Here is a 22,222-nt window from a genome sequence, read left to right on the forward strand (position 1 = left end):
GAATCATTTCCCACATGCACTTGTGATAAAAACATTTGTAAACATGCTTGATTTGCTGTTTCCATCAAAAGGACAGGTGTGTACACAAAATGTAACCCCCATTCAGCTTGTGACACTTACATACCATCCAAGATTAGATTGCAGAGAATTATTGACCACTGTCGGGAGCTTTGTTGCAAAGCTATGAAGTGGATGTATGGTGCACTGATTGAGGTGTCTGACACCTGAAACAGGATTGGTTCTCATCACTTTGACACATTGGCTTAGAAAAAAATAACCTTGGTACAGCTGTATGTCCTTTGTCTGATAACAAATAATAATTGTGATAGAGTTACACTTAACATTTCATTAATTTTGTCAATTAAAACATTCTTATCATGATGTGTATGACAGTCTCCAACTGACCGTTTGTTCCCAGAAAGGTTGACTTAATTGCTTGGCTTCTGACTTTCAAGGGGGCGGTGGGTAGCCTAATGGTTAAAGCATTGGCTCGTCACGCCGAAGACCCGGGTTCGAATCCCCACATGGGTACAATGTGTGAAGCCCATTTCTGGTATCCCCCGCCGTGATGTTGCTGGAATATTGCTAAAAGCGGCGTAAAACCAAACTCAGTCAGTCAGTCAGTCTGACTTTCAAAATACTAGAATATTTTTGTTCACTGAAGGTCAGGTAGGTCCCTTACAGTATACTACAAATTGAGTCCAATGAATGTTATACTAACCATACCAACATGCTGTACATATATAACATATAGTGTTTTATCAGTTAAAGTCAACAACTGACTCCCATCAACTTCACACAATAATAACTACAGAAAAATTACACCTCCCTCTACCAAGAGAAGCATTCATCACCCTGACAAGGACAATTACCTCCACTACAGAGGTGTATGACTTGTTGGTATACCATGACATACACAGAATAGTTCATCAAGTTAGACACAGCACACCAATCCAGGGTCAAGCACCAATATACTGGTGGGGTCTATCTCCATTTTGTCACCTTGAGGATAATACAGACAAGACAGATGAGTGATATGGTCAGAAACTACCCAGGGTCAAGCATTGATACATACTGATGGTGCCCATCTCCACTATGTCTCCATGAGAGCAAAATAATATACCTGTCACCTGTGTGTAATATACCTGCAATAAAGGTCGTAGGCTACATGTGGTCAAGTGCCATTCTATGTTGGTGTGACACCCTCTATAGATTCTGAAGGGTGTTAAGTGATCTACTTGCACACAGACCATGCTGATCTCAGCATTATTACAACTCAAAAGATGATAAGCACCTCCCCATGATAGATGATCTATAGTAATGTGAATGAATTGGGAGGTCCTTTACTTTTTGTGAGTAGCATACATACATGAACCCTGTCAACAGGCACTCCAACCACTTGGAGTAGTAGTCATGAGACAAGCAAAATACTTCAGTTGTCATTGGCTCTGTTGGTTGTTTAACCTCACACAGCAATATTTTCCAGTTATAACACAGTGGAATGTAAAAAGTCAAGCCTTGATCAGGCCCAAATCCCTCACTGATAAAGTGATATTAATCCCAAGGGGATCATAATCCTAAGGGGATCATAATCCTCAGGGGATCATAATCCTAAGGGGAGATAATCCTAAGAGCTCAAACTACATGTCCAGGCCATGATTTTTTTAAACAAACGTAAGTTTTTACTCAAATTTCAAACTGAGTTTGACAATTTGAAACAGCTGGATTTTTAACTCAACTGCATTTAAAAAAAAAAAAGGCCAAACAACTAATCTATCCACCACACTCAAATTGTCTATGTTTGAGTTAAATATCGATTTCAGTTCATTCATGGGAAATGCATTTTCTTAAATTTGAGTAAAAACTCTTACTTAACTCAAAACTCAGACGTAAGTTTGTTTCGAGGAATCGGGGGCAGGTGTCCTTGTCATAACCCTAGTGTTACAAGCTAAAGATGTTGGGGTCTCCAGATTCAAACAACATAGAAGAAAACCTCAAGGGCCCCAGGATCCCCCTTAATTTCCAACACGGATCTACAAGAATTAGCCTCCCGTGAGCATGTTGACCTTGATGAAAGAACCATTAGACAGCAGAGAGATGACACTGGGTGGTCATGTTTGCATCAGGCTTAAAACAACTCTACAGGTGTTTGGTCAACATCATTATGTAAAGTAATTCACACTCTGGTTTTCAACAGTGGCATAGTTGATTCTGTTAGAGGGCATACTTGTGTTACTTTGGAACAGCTGAATTTCATGACGATCTAATAAAACCTACTTAACATTTGCAGAACATGCTTAAGCAATACTGAGTGCTTTGTTAACATTTATGACAAAACCAGAAAAAGAATAGAAGGGTTGTTTCCAATTCATAGCATTCAAGGGTGAACATCTTATATATAAAACATCAAAGCCAGAGAAAGCCAGCCTTGATCATAAGTTGAAACAGATAAGGCCAAATACCTTGGAGAAATACAGTCATCCCTTGCCATAACATGGGTCTTGAGGTCCATGGATGACCTGCCGCATTATGAGATACCCGCGGTATACATTGGAGCCACGGACTACCCCGCAGTTTAACTGAATCCGTGGTATCACGAAGAGCGTTATTGAGAGGGATGACTATATGAATGGAACACTGAAAATCAGTGTTGACACCAGGTGTTCTTAAGCATGGGAAGTTACATGGTGACATGCAAAACAACTTAAACATATTCTTCTTTGCTATTTATTGTCTATGATAAAAGCTGGCGGATTTTTTATTGTAGAGGAATATATTTGTGAGTAAAGTTCTTCGAACTGAAATGTCTTGAGAACTAAAAATGTACTGAAGATAGTGGTGTAACGATTCATCGAATAGTATCGTCAACTACACGATACGAGTGCATCAATACAAAACACATTTAGGCAATATATCAGGATATTTATATCGCTAGGGTCCATGATACATCGATATATATCGCCACGAGACGATATATCCCAATACACCTTAAATATTACTTAAAGTTGTAAGGAGTATTGCATTAGGATGGGAAGAGAGTCTCTTTGAATTTCATCTGAATTTTAAAAACAAATTGAACCTTAAAGGAATTTGTTTGTGTCTGTTATCTTTGATACATGAACAAAGGAGTTGGTGTACAAGTGAAAGAATGTTAACATTTTTCAAACTCCGTGAACTGTAGAATACTTGTCTTCAAGTAATTGAAATATGTTTTAGTTGTTTGACAAATAACACCATTTATTGTTTAGATTTAAGAAAGACAACTAAGAGTAGATAAAATATAGAATGCATACTTAAAGTTTTTTCCTGTGATTCTGAATTCTGATATTAATTACATTGAATTGTTTGTGAAAGCATTGGTGCAGAAACAGAACTTGCCAAGGGAAACTTCAATTTCAAATTTATATATGTTAGATCAAGGTATACTGAATATGTGTGACTGTAATATCTTAAGCATTAAATGCTGAAACTTTATTAGATGTGTGTGAATGTAACACAAGTTATGCTGTATAACAAATGAAGTTTCAGTCATTTTATGTATCATATATGTTCTGTTATTAGAAATGGTAAAGTATCGGGATACATATCGTATCGCCATCATTGCATCGTGATGATAATTGTCTCGCAGGATCCTTGCCAATACTTTCATGATATATCGTCTTGCCTCATTAAACTGGTATTTGGATATATCGTCTCGCCACTTAGGCCACAATACACAGCTCTAATTGAAGATATGTGAGAAACAGGGATTGGGAAAGGCAGGGGCCATGGGCCATTTAGCACATTAGAATAAAAAATGTCCCATTAAAATTTTGAAGTTTGCTATTGATGCAAGGGCAGTGGCCCATTCTACATTCAGAAAATGGCTAATAATCCTGAAAATGACCCATTGTCAAAGTTCTCTATCCCAATCCCTGGAGAAAGGTAACAGATTACAGGTTAGACAAATGAAACCCAGTGAACAGATCCATGTTTGTAGGAAGGTATCATAAGTGTCTCACACAAGTTGTTTCCTTCTTGAAATAGTTTAAATTGGGACAAAAAAATTAAGGTTGTATGAGAAATGAAAAGGGGACAGGAAGGGAACTATTTTTTGCCTCATCAATCTGATCACACCATGATTGTGATGACCATCTTTCTCAACAGGTTCTCCTACCTTGAAAACAGTCTCCATGGCTTGCACCTCCTGTGACTTCATGACACCAGCTGCCAGCAGATGAGTACAGAACTGATACACCAGCACCCTCAGGTCATGCTTCGTCAGGAATGTGTGCAGGTAGTGGGTGTCGTCAAACCATGACGTCAGCCACTGTGCCAGCATCTGGCCTGGAATAGTGGGGAGTAAAACCAGTAGTAGCACTATAGTAATAAAGGAACATAAATACAGAATGCCATTTAGAGAGTGGTCAAATGTAACAAATGTTATATTTGGAATTACACTTTCTCAGTAAAGTACAGATTCTAGTACTTTTAATGGGTTGAGTCACATCCATGATTCGAACCCCCCATCCCCCAGGATGCCAACAAAAGTATTAGAATCTGTACTTTACTGAGAAAGTGTATTCCCAAATATAACATTTGTTAAAAACGTACAAATAGATGCATCCCCACAAATTAACTAGAAAATATCACTAGTCTGAAACATACCTGATTGAAAGGAGGCCACATTGCTTTATGCAAGCAGACAAATATTTAACATACATCCAGACAAGTAGTATGTGATTGTCTAATGAACATTATGTATTTTTCTTTGAGTCTATGTAATTTCTACAGTGTTTCAGGGGCTTGCAATTCACTTAGATACATGGGGTAAGTGTTTTTTTAAAAAGAAAAATAATATCAAAATGTGATCAAGATTTAGTAGACCCACATAACGTTCTCAGTGTTCACGGTAGGAAAAATAGCTTTGCTTTCCTAAAACACATAGCCCCAAGAATCTTGTGCATGCATGCATCGCAGGTGTACGCAGCCAGAATGCGGCGAGGTCTCTCAGCATTTCCTTGCATTTCAGAGCATGTTGTCATCATTCACAAGTCAAATTAGCTGAGAGAAACTTTGGGAAAATACGTTTTTGGGTTACTTGTTCCCAGAACACAGAATGCTTTGCGTGCAGAACACGCAGGTAGAAAATATTGTGTGTGAATGCAGATTAATTTGCGTGAAACACGCAGGTTTTTGCATTAACACGAACACTGGTTCTGCCATCAAAACCTACCTTCAAATACCTCCATTTGTGAGAAATCCAATTTGCCAGGGATGGTTCTGGGGTACTTGACTGCATCATCAAAATTGACTGGTTTGTATGCATCTCCTTTAGAGCTCTGTTTAGATGGAGTTGTTATCTTGGGGCTGGATTTGTCAGAGTCTGTAGTAGACTCTCCAGGCACACCTGCCACTTGGATGTTGGTGATGAACTTTTTGTCACCTGGATCATCATCAATGTCTGTTTCCACATCGTGAAGTACAGCTTTTTGTTTTGGGGAAACCTCATCTTTCTTTGAGGGTGTACTAAACCAAGCCCGCAGTCTCTTTTCATCAAGATCTCGAGCAGCTTGGTCAAGGTCAGTGGCCAGTGGTCCCCTTGGACCCCGAGTTGGCCGTCTTGATGAGTAGTGCAACTTTGGTAATTGCTTCTGCTGCAGCAGTAAATGTTCACCACTTAGAGACAAACTTCGTGGAGGGGCTCCACCTGAAACACCATCTATTTCTTCATCATCCAGAGGAATATCACTTGCAGACATAGTTCTAGAAGTTCGGGGAGAGACTGATCTTGTTGAGGATTTATCAGACGTTTGGGTCAAGGTTCTTGGAGAATGAGACAGTTCTCCAATAGCAACATCACTAATTGACAAAGTCCTTGATGATCTCCTTGATGGCTGTTCGGATATAGTCTTAGCTGAGCTGATCAATTTAGCTTCTGAAAGTATAGAAGTAGGACCCTCACTAGATGATACTTCTGGTTGTGGTTGTGGCTGATCAAGTGCTGAATTGGAGAGACTCTGAAAGGACAAATCAGAAGATTCAGTTTCTGTTGAACTGGACATTTGAGAAGAGTCAGACTTGGAAGTCTTTGGGGGTGAGTCCTGCTTGTCGGCCACATTTGTGATTGAAAGACTCTTAAATTGAGAAATAATGTCTTCAGCAGCATCAGTATCTTCCAAAGATGATGATTTCTCTGCTGGAACTTCTTTTGTAACAGTCTTTGGCAATGTATTTTCAGGTTCTTTTTCCAAAGGTTTCACAGTCTGTAAAGCTCTTGCAGCTGGTCTTTGTCTCCTAGGTCCAGAACTTGAGGATACCGAACGGGCAGCAGGAAGTCCGACAATGGAGTCTGTTGGTGTTTCAGTTACAACCTCCTTATCCATAGATGTTCTTCTTGGTGACATTGGGGCATTAAAATCAAATGAAACAGGTGGAGGCAGTGGATGAGATGGGATACTAATTGGTTGTGAGAGAAGAGCTTTCAGGGCATCCTCAGTTAGACTTCGTGATGCATGTTCAATCGGTGGTGGCCTTCTCCGAGAGGTTTGTGATGGTGGCTCATCAGTAGTGGATGGGACACTTGTCGATCGGGACATAGGGGTGGTTGTTGAATGTACAGGAGCAATTGCTTCATCCTCATGGCGAGATCTTCTTCTAGGAGATTGAGATATAGATTCATCTGGAGGAGGAGGAGGTGGTTCTGAAGGAAGACCAGGAGGTTGAGAATCAGTGGATTCACTTTTATCGGAAGAGAATTTGGGTTGATTTGTAATCCTTGACCTCCAGCGCTGAGATCTGGACGCTGAACTTGGCTCTGATGGTTGGGATCTGGGACTTGTCTCAGCAGGCATTGGTGGAGGAGGATCTGAAGGTAGAACAGGCGGCACATCTTGGTCAGCAGAAACATCTTTCCTAGCTGAACGCCAACGAGATTCCCTTGATGTGCTGGCTCCAGTCTGAGTCTTGTCCGAAAGGATTATTGGTTCATTAGGTACAGCATCATTAAAAGTTATATCCCTGATCCTGGATCTTGATGTACTGTGGATTTTAGGCTGAGATTCATCACTTAAACGTCTCCTGCGAGTTCTGGTAGATTCTGTTTTGTCTTTGTCCTCCTCCATCATGAAAGGATATGATATAGATATATGATATGACTAATTATCACAGTAGAACATGATATGTAGAATGAAGGAAATACTTGGTGGTCAGATCATTCTTTCTTGCCACCAATCTCTATGTTTGAGACTGGGTCCACCCTCTTCCAGCCTACACTGAAATACATAGAAAAATCATGATTAACAAGAGTATAACATATATAAACATCAGTGTCAAATGACTAAAATTCTGTCCTTGTCAACACGATCAATATGTGAGCAATTATCAGATAAAATAACATAGGTTTTCCTTTAAGAGCTCTCTACAAGAATTTCTTATAAGATCCTGAACAATGCATGCTTACCTAATTCCAGCCAAAAAAACCCATTCAAATATGAAAAGCCTGTTTTCCACCTTTTTCTTTCCAAACATGTCTCGGGTTAGTCTGTCTCACAGTCCCTGAACCACATTATTTTCCCTACTGCCAAGCTCTCTCTGCAGTGCTCAAGCCCTAAATATAGCAAGTCTAGATTTCCTCAGGTTCTGAATCTCTGGTCTCCCTGGGGCTCCTTTTCAATTTATATGGGCTTGTTTGTTACTATCAAAATTATATATATTCAGGGACTAAGCATTAGTCTAGTTCGGGTAAGCTTTGCCACATCAATATTTGAATATACCATTAACAAGACAGCTCTTTCAAAAGACAGTTGGAAATATATCATGACATAAAACTGAATATAGATTGTGGTGTAAAGGGAAAAATAGTTGTGAAAATTATATGAATGGACCACAGAAAATCAATGATGACACCAGGTGTTTGTGACAGAAATGCATGTCCTTCACTATCAGCCATTAAGGTTTTGAAGATTCACCATAACTTGGTCTCATTGTAGGGCTGGGACGGGTCCAAATTTTCTACCCGGGTACCCCACCCCTATTACCCTACCCTACCCGGATACCCGTTATGTTAATTCCCAGTCTAAGTAAACTTAGGCTCAGTATTATTCGTTACACTGCTAAACTGAGTCTAACGAACCCTAGTAGAAGGTCGCGTCAGCTGACCTTTTGGACTGACCAACTTGAATGCTATTTTCCGCATAGGTATTGAGATGGGTACCTGGGTCCAACTCATTACCCACCCGTCCCGGGTATCTGTGGTACCCATCCCAACCCTATATCATTGATATATGCATGAAATAATGCAACTTTAAACTTTAACTCACAGATTAGCATGTTAATTAATTATCTGTAATTAGTTTGAGCACACTTTGAGATGGGGGTTTATTTGGTTACCATAAACTTTCTTCCCACTATTCTTCTGTTCTCTCAGCACATAATCAATAAATACATGATGTAGAGGTCACTTCATAACATTAATGTCATGATTGTCAGGGGAATTAGTTCAGATGATATCACTTATCATTATGAAGAACATCCTGTATCATAATTAAAGCATTTCTTTAAATATTTCGTAACAGGTGCTTCCAGTTTTAACATGTATTTTATTACCAACTCATACCATTTTGTAAAAATAACACAACAATACATCATGAAACTATCCGATGCATGATGACATCTGTAAAATTTTGCTAACATAATTACAACAACAATTTGCATTTGTTCCAAACTGTCTGTCCCTTTATGAAGTTTGAATTACTGTCAGCCTAACACAGACCCTGATTACTACCACTAGCTTGATCTGTCTGAGCACTGTGAAATCTGGTTAGTTTTGTCACAGGTAGAAACCTGGAGAGTATTTTATGAGTGTTTCAATATTTTCATGCATTTCCACAAAAATAGCCAGTGCATATTGCATTTACATGTATATTCATCATGCAAATTATCATATTCATTATTATTGCATACATATGACATATTCAATCACATTTCCAATATCATCCTTGAATAAGATTCATACAAGATCATATTTGTAGTCCAGTATGTTCAATATATTGTTACTGCAAAGCATCAATATTTTTAAAGTTATTAACAGATGTGGTATACCTGCTACGAAAAAAAGTATAGTCCTTAATTAGATATGTTTTGCATTGAAAAAGAAACATTCCTCAACACATTATACGTAATCAGAATGGTTCTTTTTAACATGGAATATTCATTAGAACCGCTGATTAACTGAACACTTCAATTTTTACACGGAATCTTACAACTGCAAACAGCATGATAACGAAGGTTAAAGCTGCCAAATCACACAGATCTATTTCAGAATCCAAGACTTGGGAAGAACCCTGACATTGTCATTGTGTACATGTTACAGGATCATCTTTCATGTAGTCATAAACATGATAGGTCTGTCATGTCTCTGCAACATATGCTCGCTTTTGTAATGCATACTTTTGTCTGTTTGAAGTGAAAATGTACCGATGAATTTCACTTTAAACAAAAAAGTAAATCAAATTAAGTGAAATTAAGATTGCGAATCCTCATAATTTTACCTTGCCAAATGAACATTTAAATCTCAGAATTTTATTCAACTTAGGATTAAAGTTGTTTAACAAACGATCATAGATTCAAATCGCTATTATTGGTTTGTATTACAAGGGGGTAAGCGCAGTAGTTGGAACAGTGAAACAAATGCACGTGCTGTATGTGATGAGCGTTAACTTAGACCAGCCCTACTTGTTCTCGGTGTTTCATCTAATGTGCATACCCCCTTGTAATACAAACCAATAATAGCGATTTGAAACTATGACCGTTTGTTAAACAACTTTTATCCTAAGTGGAATAAACTTCTGAGATTTGAATGTTTAGTTGGCAAGGTAAATTTATGAGGATTCGCAATCTTAATTTCGCTTTAATCGATTTACTTTTTTGTTTAGAGTGAAATTCATTGGTACGTTTTCACTGCAAACAGACTATAGGACAAAATGAATAAAATATATAATATCACTTTTCTCATGAGTGTTGATTATTTTCATTACTGTGCTGCCTCATATTGCTGATCTAGCCATAACTAACACATTGATTGCTTCCTTTAATACATTTGCAGTGTCAGGCCTCACACTTTCATCTCATGTTTGTTTTTCAGTTTGGACTCAAGTGCTTCACTTGCCTTTGTAATTATGAATTCGTTTTGTATTCGCTTGTATATATTCTGAATCTATACACAGGAATGTGCAGGTTATCCTCAGAGGATTTGTAGTGTGGTTGTTGGATATTTTGACAATGAACAATATCTTCCAGCACCAGTTCATGGATAACCATAAACCACCAGAATTTTAATTTCAACATCAGTATAAACATTTCACGTGCGATTTTCATCAGGAACCAACAATCGTGTCAATGTACATTTCAGGAAATGGAAATATAGAATGTAAACTTTTGTATTATAGATAGTTAAGCTTCGAGCTAAGAAAGATTGCCTCTACACTCTGCAACCATCCAACACCTCAAGAAATACGTTTTACTTTTGAGTAGCTATAGCATAGTTCAGTGTGCACCTTTAATGAAATTACCATGGGATTCCATAATCAAATAAGCGTCTCAGCTGAGCTGTCAAATGTCATTTATGAATTATTCGTATCACCAACCGTCCCATTTTCACCATAAAAATCAGTTATTTTGCCCATATTTTCATATTGTTTTGCAAGCATTGGATAGAAATAGCTACTTCTAGCAGACATTCATTTTCCCACGCCCATCGAATCAAATACCTGTTTTTATTAGTATTCCGCCATGTTTTGCGACTGCAAACAAAGGGCGCATAACTCTAATCTATTATTGTTGTAAAAAAACAGTGCTTATCTCCCTTTGACATTTCCCGTACTTGTGTTAGTCCCATGGATGTCTTAAACAACCAGGGCTCTGTTCCATAAAACAATCGTTGTGCTAAGGTTATCGAATACTTTAACACAAATCTACGATCCCTTTGTAGAAGGATATTTTGGTTTTGGTCTGGAGAATTAGTTATAATTAGTTGTTCTTTCTACTTTTCATTTCAAATATCAAATGCAACAAATTAGTACGTGGATTTTATCCTGTTAATAAACACAAAATGTATGGAGTACGTCTGCAACCAAGAACTAATTTTATTTTCAGAAACAATATTGAACAATTTCTTGATTTTGGAATACATACACAAAAAATGTACATGATTGTTTAATTAAAAATCTAACTCACATTTGACACATTACATTGGGACTAATTTTGATGATAAACGATTGACTTTGTGACAATCCAATGATTGTGTGAACGTTCACTGACACACAATCAACCAACCCATAGATTTTTAGGTGTTTTGTGTGTGTGTGTAGGAGCTGTTATCCATAAACGTGTCATGGAATACATATTTGATTGTTTAATTAAAAATCTAAATTTGACTTCATTGGAATTCTTTGTTAAACAAAACGAAATTCATTTCTTCAATACTTATACATAAAGTCTTTCATACATATGTTGGGATTCGAACCCGTGCCTTTTGTATGCAGAGTGACCATTGTAATTATTGGGCTGCCCTAACAGCATGAATATTTTGTAAACGTGAGCACTTGTTTACGACGACGGTTCATGTATTTACAGATTAATGGCACACGCGTTTGTCGGTAAAGTACTTGCCGGATGGGGTGAGGTGAGGCGTAATAGGGTTTAATGTCGCGCTGGAGAATATTTCGCTCATATGATGACGTGCATGCGTGTGTATGTGTAGGTGCGGCTGCTTGTACTAGCCCAGACTTAAGCTGGTTTTATAGTGCTAGCCCACTGAGATATCATGCCGCAGTGAAGCATGAATACCCCACTCAGACACATTATACTGACTCCGAGTCGACCAGTCCTTGTTGTACCCATTAATGCCGAGCGCCAGGCAGGGACCAACAAGTACCATATTTTAACATCTTTTGGTATGACGCGGTCGGGGATCGAACCCGCGACCTTCCGCTCTCCGGGCGGACGCTCTAACCACTACACCACGGATGCGGTCACTTGCCGGATGGACAAAGAAGTAGTATGACGTTATGATTACTTCAATAAATGGACGATAAAGCCATCTAAAGTCAAGCACTGCATTGACGACATGTAATCGAAGGTCAAGCACTGCATTGACGACATGCAAAGTGAGTGACAGAGTGAGTATTGCTTTACGTCGCTTTTAGCAATATTCAAGCAAATCACGGCTCACTCTTGAAATGGGCTTCACACAAGGGAATCGAATCCGGATCTTCGGCGTGACGAGCGAACGCTCTTACCACTAGGCTACCCAAACGTGTAAAGTAATCGAAGGTCAAGCACTGCACTGATGGCACATAAAGTAATGAAAGGCCAAGCACTGCACTAACGACATGTAAAGTAATCGAAGGTCAAGCACTGCACTGATGACATGTAAAGTAATGAAAGGCCAAGCACTGCACTAACGACATGTAAAGTAATCGGAGGCCAAGCACTGCACTGATGACATGTAAAGTAATGAAAGGCCAAGCACTGCACTGACGACATGTAAAGTAATGAAAGGCCAAGCACTGCACTGATGACATGTAAAGTAATGAAAGGCCAAGCACTGCACTGACGACATATAAAGTAATGAAAGGCCAAGCACTGCACTAACGACATGTAAAGTAATCGGAGGCCAAGCACTGCACTGATGACATATAAATTAATGAAAGGCCAAGCACTGCATTAACGACATGTAAAGTAATCGGAAGTCAAGCACTGCACTGACGACATGTAAAGTAATCGAAGGTCAAGTACTGCACGGGCGGTGGGGTAGCCTAGTGGTTAAAGCGTTGGCTCGTCACGCCGAAGACCCGGGTTCTAATCCCCACTCGGGTACAATGTGTGAAGCCCATTTCTGGTGTCCCCCGCCGTGATGTTGCTGGAATATTGCTTAAAGCAGCGTAAAACCAAACTCAGTCAGTCAAGTACTGCACTGACGACATGTAAAGTAATCGAAGGTCAAGCACTGCACTGACGACATGTAAAGTAATGAAAGGCCAAGCACTGCACTGACGACATGTAAAGTAATCGAAGGTCAAGCACTGCACTGACGACATGTAAAATAATGGAAGGCCACGCACTGCATTATCGACATGTAAAGTAATCGGAAGTCAAGCACTGCACTGACGACATGTAAAGGAATTGAAGGTCAAGCACTGCACTGACGACATGTAAAGTAATGAAAGGCCAAGCACTGCATTAACGACATGTAAAGTAATCGAAGGTTAACCACTGCAATGTATCGAAGAGTAAAGTCGGCGAATGTCAAGTACACTTTTGCCAGGTTAAGTGTTGTGTAGGCGACATGTATCATCGAAGTTCAAGTAATGTCAATCTACACATGGCGTCAGCAAAGACGGAGCACTTTTATCAGAAACGTAAATCTAGTAGAGTTCAGGCACTGTCTACGTTTCAGCAGGGACCATATAATAGTTATAATATAATTATATGGTCTCTGGTTTCAGTCAGGTCGAACAGACGACATGTGAAGTCATCGAAGTAGGTCACGTGATCACATCCGGGCGTTTCCAGGCACATGAGTGTGCAGTCTTCAATGGGTGATAGCTTTATTTCTCTGAAATATGTCCAGTTCGTGGTGTTGGGGAACGCAAACTTGCCATCAGTGAAGTCATTCTGGACCTTTCCTGAGAAAAACAACAACAACGTGCAATCATAACCATATATACCGTGAATTCATAATGAGATCAAATTGACGTTACCGCTGAACTACTGCAGTGTTCAAATGGAGGGAATTACTTGTTCCTAGTATCTCAATCCTCTATATCTCATACCCTTTACCGAAATGCGAGCCCCGGATTTGTTTGGTTGTTGTGTAACGCTTTTCCAGCCATGTGACGGCGGTCTGTAAATAATCGAGCCTGGACCAGACAATCCACTGATGAGCATCGATCTACGTAATTTGGTTCCGATGACGTGCATCAAACATGTCTGAGAGTCTGACTCCCCGATCCCGTTAGTCACCTCTTACGATCCCTGGGGCTGTGGAGAATGTAGTATCTCGTGCTTGCCACGACATTGATTCGGGTAGTCAGGCTCGGTAACTTGATTGATTGCTCATGCCTTCAGAGACCGGTTTGTTTCGACCGGACTCAATTACATGTACTTAACTTCCCTATTGGTACCCCTTGAATTATTATTAAGTAGCTGAGGACTATCAAAGATTTTACGAGCGCTTCAAGTTATTTGCCCTCGTTGGCGTTTCTGTGTTGAATGTTTCAGACCAGAAGGATCGTACACGCAGTTGTAATATGGACAGACTTTCTGTTCACGCCAGGCTTGGTACAATCCGTATTTAAATTCGAGTCGGCTTTTACAACAGGCTCGAGGCACTGAGTGTTGGCCATACTGTAGTGCACTTTAAAACATTTACAGTGTTCAGATTACGCGTATTTCGTAGTCGGATATATATACTTCTTAAAATACGTTAAAGAACACATGGTAAGATAAAAAAATTATCTGTACTGTATATCAACTGCCAATACCGACATATTACGCAGCCAGCTTTGATAGTCTAGTGGACAGAGTGTCTTCCCGCAGAGCGGAAGGTCGGCGGTTCGATCCCCAACCGCGTCATACAAGACGTGAAAGGGAGGTACTTGTTGTAAGCCTGCCCAGTAGGCCTACCCAGTACACTGTATCATGAGTGAGGGTTACACTACAAAACCGGCATTTCTCCGGAGCAACACTAGCAGCCAAACACACGTGTACACACAAAACGCTATTCAAATGCAGTAAGCTTGAACGAAACGGTAAACCTCATTTCACGTCACCGATATTGCGAGAGTACGGCGCAATGGAATGACGAAGCAGTTTACGTCGTGGGAACCATTACAACGGCGTAAGAATTGATCTTCAGCAACCCATGCTAGTCGTAAAAGGGATCGGGTGGTCAGACTCGCTGACTTGGCTGACGCATGTCATCGTATCCCAGTTTCGTAGATCTTAGATCACTGGATTGTCTGGCCCAGACTCGATTATTTACAGATCGCCGGAATATTACCGAGTGCGGCGTAAAAACAACAAACAAAGGACCCATAACACAGAGTCACAGGGCATCCCGCGAGCAACATATCAACGGAATGGAGGACGGTTTATGCAGATATAGGCAGTAACATATCTACCTCGAGGGCTAACACGGTTTATGCAGATATAGGCAGTAACATATCTACCTCCAGGGCCAACTCGGTTTATGCAGATATAGGCAGTAACATATCTACCTCCAGGGCCAACTCGGTTTATGCAGATATAGGCAGTAACATATCTACCTCCAGGGCCAACTCGGTTTATGCAGATATAGGCAGTAACATATCTACCTCCAGGGCCAACTCGGTTTATGCAGATATAGGCAGTAACATATCTACCTCCAGGGCCAACTCGGTTTATGCAGATATAGGCAGTAACATATCTACCTCCAGGGCCAACTCGGTTTATGCAGATATAGGCAGTAACATATCTACCTCCAGGGCCAACACGGTTTATGCAGATATAGGCAGTAACATATCTACCTCCAGGGTCAATCACAGGGTTTATGCAGCTCCAGGGCCAACTCGGTTTATGCAGATATAGGCAGTAACATATCTACCTCCAGGGCCAACTCGGTTTATGCAGATATAGGCAGTAACATATCTACCTCCAGGGCCAACTCTAGTGTCCGATAGCGCGAAGTCTTTGATTGTCTTTGGGCAGTCTCCCGCAGGGGTGATAGTCTGGGCACCCGGGGTATCTGTATGCAGGAGCAACAGACGTTGTTATATGAAGCTGAGGATGCTGCTGTTAGACTCATTTCATTCTACATTAATTCAACATGCTTTTTACAGAGGCGAAAAAAGAATTTCAACAAAGGATTTTGTGAGCCGACTTGTTCTGGCGCAGCGCATTTACATGGGTTCACTGATCTGACTAATTACAAATTATTAACTTGGCGACCTTTCATTTTCCTTAATTAGCTCTTGTTTTCTTTTCATGTATCCAGGACACAGTTGCCATTTTCTACATTTTCGGCCATAATATTACCAGTCGATAAGAAATCGCATATACACTGAAAATTCGACAGATAACTCTCTTGGTTCAGGCTAGATAAAACCACAGTAAGCTTTCACAAACATCAACACAGTACCTGGAATCTCACACACATAAGGGTAAGCCGTGTCACAGCCGTGGGTATCCCACTGCATCTCGTCTGGCACGAAGCGGGCACTCATACATGTGTGACCACTTGGTTCACCAGCTGCCCATACTGTCCACGTGACCGGCGTGTCGTCACACCACGTGTAAGTGCCCGCAGTTGAATTTTGGCGTGCACCAATCCAAGTGTAATATCCACCACTGAAAAGACAAGCATGCACATGCAAGAACTTTGTAAAGAGACTTGTACATTTTTGGAGCGCTGTGGTAGCCGAATGTTGAAAGCGTTCGCACGTCTCGCATAAGAACCGGGTTTGAATCCACTCGTATGAAGTCGTGTGTGTCCACTGCCAAGATATTGTCTGGATAGTGGTAACGGTGGCGTAAAATCTTACTCACTTTAATACATTTTATTTAGAAACAAAGGATCATGCAATTCCAAAACTGGATTGTCTTAAAAACCAAATATTGGTTCCTCAATAAACATTAATATTTAATATATAGAGAATGTGATGAGAAATATGATTTGGGGACTAGATAGTTAATTCCTGTAAGTATTAATCGACTGGCATTTTCTGATGATTTAAGCACACGTATGTAACGCCGTCCGGTTTGTATAAATTTTTCATTTTGTTTTTATTCTGTGTTTTTAGCATACAATACATGAATAGATTGTCAGTCCGCCCTAATCGTGTTAACTATCGTATAAAAGGCCAAATGATGTTAAATCTCTTTCGAAGTTTTCCGGAATCCCTCGCAGGGAAGACTGTAGTGTTCAAGTTGTTTACTCGGATGAACCAGGTTCGATTCCACAAATGAGAACAGTGTGTGAAGCCCATTGTCATGTCTTACTGTTTTTAGTATTGTTTAAAGCGTTCGCTCGTCACGCCGAAGACCAAAGATCCAAAATGGGTACAATGTGCGAAGCCCATTTTTAGTGTCCGCCGCTGTGATACTGCTGGAATATTGCTACGAGCGGCGTAAAACTAAACTCACTCACTCACTCCTAGTATATTACTAAGAAATGCCAACTGTTCCTACACCACGACGACAACGAGACTAAAAGGCTAGCGTATCTGACATACTTACTCTAGAGCGATTTTCTGTACCATGTCGTAGATCCAATTGTTTTCCTGAGGCGTTTCAATCTTGACCAATTCCATGTTATGAGCCTGGCAGCATGCACGCGCGCGAGTCCATGTGTACCAGGGATTACTCAGAAACAAGTATTGCCCTTGACCTTCAACCGTATACATTTCTTCAGATAAGACGCAAATTATTATGAAAACATAAATTCATCAATAACATATAAATTTAATACTTTATCTTAAAACTACAACCGTAAAATTTGAAATGAGAATTAGTATAAATTTAAAATACGACACATACATGACAACAAATAAATACTAACAGTTATAATCTTTTACCTATTCAGAGTCTATTTGTATATTTGAGGTTTAAGCGCTACTATTAAAATATTGAAATATTTAAATTTCAGAGGATGTTGAGAATGAATGTTTTTTGTTTTACGCCGCCCTCGGCAATATTCCAGATATAAGATGGTGGTTTGTAAATATTTGAGTCTGGACCAGACAACCCAGTGATCAATATCATAAGCATCGATCTACGCAATTGGGATACGATGACATGTGTCAGTCAAGTCAGCGAGTCTGACCATCCGATCCCGTTCGTCGCCTCTTACGTCAAGCATGGGTTGCCGAAGACCAATTCTAACCCGGATCTTCAAGTGTATCAGAGAATGTACCTTTACAAAGTAGTATATAATATTTTCTGAAAGATGTCTGGGGGACAATTCCATTACATAAAGCACGTGTGTTACCTCTTACGCAGATGCTGATCAACACGAAGCCGAATATTACACGACCGACGTTAGCCATGGCACTGTCCTCCGTCCAACACCCCTTTTGCACAACAGTATGCCTGAGAAGTCTTCCCAGTAACGGTCTCCAGGGATACAAGTGCCAAACATCCAAACAGTAAATATTGAACAATCCCATTTTCATCTTTAATTGGGCGTTTCTACGATCGCTACATTGATTCAGTTTATCAATGTTGGTCGAATCCCCCTATCAGCCCTAGCACAATACAAACAGCTCAAGGATATATTCTTCCCTATTGTTGCTCTCATTGGCTGATTTCGCTAGTAGGTTTTATCAATGCCTTATTACAGGAATTCGCAGAGGTAATAATTGTGAACCATTTTCATACTGAGGTCTGATAATGAACGTTAACTTTTATGCAGACATTCCATGCAAAAATATTTAATTGCGTGAATTTATTTTACGCCTTGTGTGTTGTTGATGGCGAACGGTAATGGTTATCTGACCTATATGTTTCAATCTGACAACCAAAGCCTTTGTTAACGTTACCGTTAACCAAAACCAAACTTTGTTATTTTAGGAGATTGCATTGTGATCGGCCAGCATCCTCTGCTGACATATTTCCTACAAATTTCCTTTGGGGATGAGGAAATATATTTTCTCATAGTTACTTGATGATCAAATTCGATTTTATCGATTTTATTTATGCTATATATACATCTAGCAAGTGAGTAATATAAAGCTCAACATGCGCATAATTTGCTTTCGATTACATGTTCCGAGACGTTGTGTATAACGTCGTCCCATAGCATCCCTGACTCTCTGGTCAAACCTCTTCCGAATTATGATCCTTGGTCGCCTGGCAACCTACCCGTGATTATGTGTAGGGCAAAACGTCTTGGATCAGTGCCATTAAGGTATTCGCCTGATGTAGATAAAATATTATTATAAGTGTATATTGTTTTTCACCGCACTTTCAAACCAGTGATTAACAACATGAAAGACAACTCAGAGTTAGATGACAAATATTAAACTTCTAGCAAACTGCCACGCATCTTTGTTTCAAAACGTTGAATGAGTGAGTGAATAAGTTTTACGCCGCGTTTAACAATATTCCAGCAATATCACGGTGGGGGACACCAGAAATGGGCTTCACACTAGGGCTTCAACGAATCCATTTTCTTGGACTCGAGTACTCGAGGGGTCAGACTTGACTCGGACCCGAGTACTCGAAATTCATACCTTTCCATCAAGCCATAGCATAACTGGCATGGCATTACACAATACGATGATTGTTTGAACAAGGGTGAATTTGGTAAACCATTACAGTTTATGGCATAAAATGTGTTCCGATCATGCAAGTTAACACTTACTTCTTTCCGATTTGGTATCGTCATGTGACTTACATTTCCCATTGTTATAATAATGTAAAATCAAAGACCACAAAATAATACAAAAACATATGCTTGATTATGCATACCCATGATGCTGATTTCATGTATAATTTACTTACATACTAGCACGACAGGACTATGGGGCGACTTTGCCGCCTTGGGTTCAGATTGCTGTACATTAAGAGTAGCACGTGGCCAAGACATAATCAGCCATTGGCTGTTAGTAAATTATGGAAAACCAATTAAATGAACACTTTCAATCACCGCAATCCACTGAATAAGAGACGGTTAAAAGGAGGAATTCTGATTGATATTGATGGACTTTAACAATTCCTTTCGAAATTATTTACTGGCAATTGTCTAATGTTGATAATTGCTTTCAAAATTACGTTTTGAATTGTTTAAAGTGATAAATTATGACTAAGTACTCTGAAAGAGATCATATGAAACAAAAAGATCAACACGTTCGTTACATTTCAAGATGTTTAATTAACAGTATCAAGATTCAAGAAGTTCACTCAGGTATCTGAACATCAGGATATTGACAAACAAATGAATCACTTATCTCGTGTTAACCACATTAACACACAGGTAAACTAACGCAACTGAGTTACGCAACAGAACATAATAATTTCGTTCGCATTGGGTAAGACTGGTCATTTTGCTTTGTTGCGCAAGACAGTTGCGTTAGTTTGCCTGTGTGTTAAGTTGTTAATAAACAAACCACATATAAGAAATGCCTAAGTCCTTAGGCGGTGTAGTGCTGTGAACATTAGTAATCATTACAATCTCAGAGTGAGTTTAGTTTTTACGCCGCACTCAGTACAATCTCAGACACACTTTAACTGATCGAATGCAAGTTTCCATATTTTCTCAAATATATCAACGTAAGTAGTTAACATTAACTTTTAACAGATAAACAAATAAATCATTCACGTCTCTAACGTTTTCACAAATGTCAAAGAAATTGAAAGAACGTGAGAAATGCAAATTAAACTCGAGAGTAGAGCCTTGTAATGTCGTTCAATGACAAAATTTGACAGCCTGTGTAACTGGTAGATTGTCAGTCATATCATTGAAGTGTAGCATCTTCTAACTTGCTGTATCAACAATGTCACTATAAACTTTGAAACATTTAAACTCGAACGTCAATAAGCAAATAGTTTCTGAATTTGAAAACTTCAACACATATGTGGGAGACCGGGAAGTGGCGGTTGAGTGATGTTAGTTACACCAGACTCACTCGACACTGTCTTAGGAATGGGATTAACCGGCTCCACCTTTATAGCGACTGCTGGCACTGGTGGACAAGACGACGTTGAAGCGGACGAGGTTTGTAGAGTATTTCTCAGGTTTTTATTCAGAAAGATGATTGCATCTGCTGTGCTTGAATCAAGTGATGCCCGCTGTTTGGTGATCGTGAGACCGGCGGTAGAGAAAGCTCTCTCAGATGATACACTTGTACAGGGTATGCAAAGATGTTCTTGAGCCAATGTTGAAATTCGTGGAAATAAGTTGGCATTTAGTTAAGAGTTAACGATTTTAGCGTTGACGACCCAGACAGCTTGTTAGGGGCACACAGATAATCATGATACTCAGCTCTGGCATCTTTGTGAAGGTTCTCGTCATCATCGATTTCGATTATGTCATCCAAGAGGAATGACACAGCATTGTCATTCTCACAAAATTTGAACTGTTTGCTTGGCTGTTTGGGTGTTGTTGCTGGCGAATCTGGCTCTTCTTCTGGTTCCTCCTTCACTTGAAGATCAGGAGTTTCTTCTGTTTGATGACGTGTGTGGTTGCGTTCAATCAACTCGATACTATGGTTTTCGATGTCACTTTTTTGATCATCTGTCAGGAACCGCAGATTTTTGTAACAAGGGTCCAGGGCCGTTGCAATCATTTGAGGTCTCTTCCAAAACTCGTCTTTGAAAAGACGCCCTTCCCGCCCTGCAGTGATATCCGTGTCCAAGTCTTTCAGGTGCTTGTTGACTAGCGCAAACAGAAGGGGGTACACACCTGAAGATGTTGGAAACTCTTCGCTGCAAAGGACTTCTGTGGAGGATACTAGTGGCTTCAGTGCCGTCACAAGGTATTCCAGCAAACTCCAGTGTGTATCTTTTAGATTCAATCCCTTGTGTTTCTTCAGCAGCGGGTCATGGAGCACAGCCACGATGACTGTGTGGAGTTCGGCCAGACGTTCCAACATGAAATAGGCAGAATTCAAACGAGTCACCACGTCGGTAATGACATTTTTGGGGGCTTTACCAAGCTTTGATTGATGTTCTCTGAGTTCTTGAGTTGCCAGAGTTGACTTTGAGAAAAACGCTACCAGCTTACGTGCAAACACCAGCATATTCTCAATAGAAGGAAGTTTCAAACCATCATGGACTGCTAGTTGAACAGTGTGGGCGAAACATCTCACATGAGGATAACCTGCTGTCTTTGCCGCCAGAGACACGTTGCTCGCATTGTCAGTAGTTAGGCCGACCACTTTAGCAATTCCAAATTCCTCCTGCACAGAATTTAAAATCCGTCCAATATTCTCGCCCGTATGGCGTTCCTTAGTCAGTCTCACAGTCCCTGAACCACATTATTTTCCCTACAGCCTAGCCTTCCTGTAGTGCTAAAGCCCTAAACGAAGCAAGTCTAGATGTCCCCAGGTTCAGGATCTCTGGTCTCCCTAGGGCTCCTTTTCAATATAAATGGGCTTGTTTGTTACTATCAAAATTATATATATTCAGAGACTAAGCCTTAGTCTAGGCGTTCCCCTACACTCCGTTTAGCGAGGACACACGACTCAAGTACCCAATGGCTAAG

General features: G+C 40.0%; 2 protein-coding genes across 2 annotated transcripts in view; both read right to left on the reverse strand.

Moving 5' to 3' along the window:
• Positions 1–10,779, reverse strand: part of LOC124261575 (protein cappuccino-like) — a 53,980-nt gene extending 43,201 nt beyond the window's left edge. Inside the window, exons 1-3 of the mRNA XM_046695903.1 lie at positions 10,749–10,779; positions 5,216–7,253; positions 4,157–4,326 (exon numbers count right to left, since the gene is read on the reverse strand). Of these exons, the coding sequence (XP_046551859.1) occupies positions 4,157–4,326; positions 5,216–7,106 (2,061 nt within the window). The 5' untranslated portion in view covers positions 7,107–7,253; positions 10,749–10,779. The remainder of the gene's footprint in view (positions 1–4,156; positions 4,327–5,215; positions 7,254–10,748) is intronic.
• Positions 10,780–13,076: 2,297 nt separating this feature from the next.
• On the reverse strand, positions 13,077–17,393 carry LOC124261522 (macrophage mannose receptor 1-like). The gene is made up of 4 exons (XM_046695840.1): positions 17,257–17,393; positions 16,160–16,368; positions 15,674–15,766; positions 13,077–13,667 (listed from the first exon to the last, which is right to left on the reverse strand). Exons 1-4 carry the CDS (start codon positions 17,328–17,330, stop codon positions 13,456–13,458), a joined length of 588 nt encoding a protein of 195 aa, XP_046551796.1. The 5' UTR covers positions 17,331–17,393; the 3' UTR covers positions 13,077–13,455.
• Positions 17,394–22,222: the final 4,829 nt, after the last annotated feature.

The sequence above is a fragment of the Haliotis rubra genome, unplaced genomic scaffold (genome assembly GCF_003918875.1).
Source record: "Haliotis rubra isolate DU_JTF1 unplaced genomic scaffold, ASM391887v1 Scf80, whole genome shotgun sequence".
Lineage (NCBI taxonomy): Eukaryota > Metazoa > Mollusca > Gastropoda > Lepetellida > Haliotidae > Haliotis > Haliotis rubra.

What these genes read in the sequence shown, in the direction of transcription:
- LOC124261522 (XM_046695840.1), bottom strand. Translation starts at nt 17,330, where the DNA reads ATGGAATTGGTCAAGATTGAAACGCCTCAGGAAAACAATTGGATCTAC. An exon ending in TTATGTGTGTGAGATTCCAG is followed by an intron (nt 15,767 to 16,159) that starts GTACTGTGTTGA and finishes TCCTGCATACAG; the next exon opens with ATACCCCGGGTGCCCAGACT. An exon ending in CACTAGAGTTGGCCCTGGAG is followed by an intron (nt 13,668 to 15,673) that starts GTAGATATGTTA and finishes TGTTTTTCTCAG; the next exon opens with GAAAGGTCCAGAATGACTTC.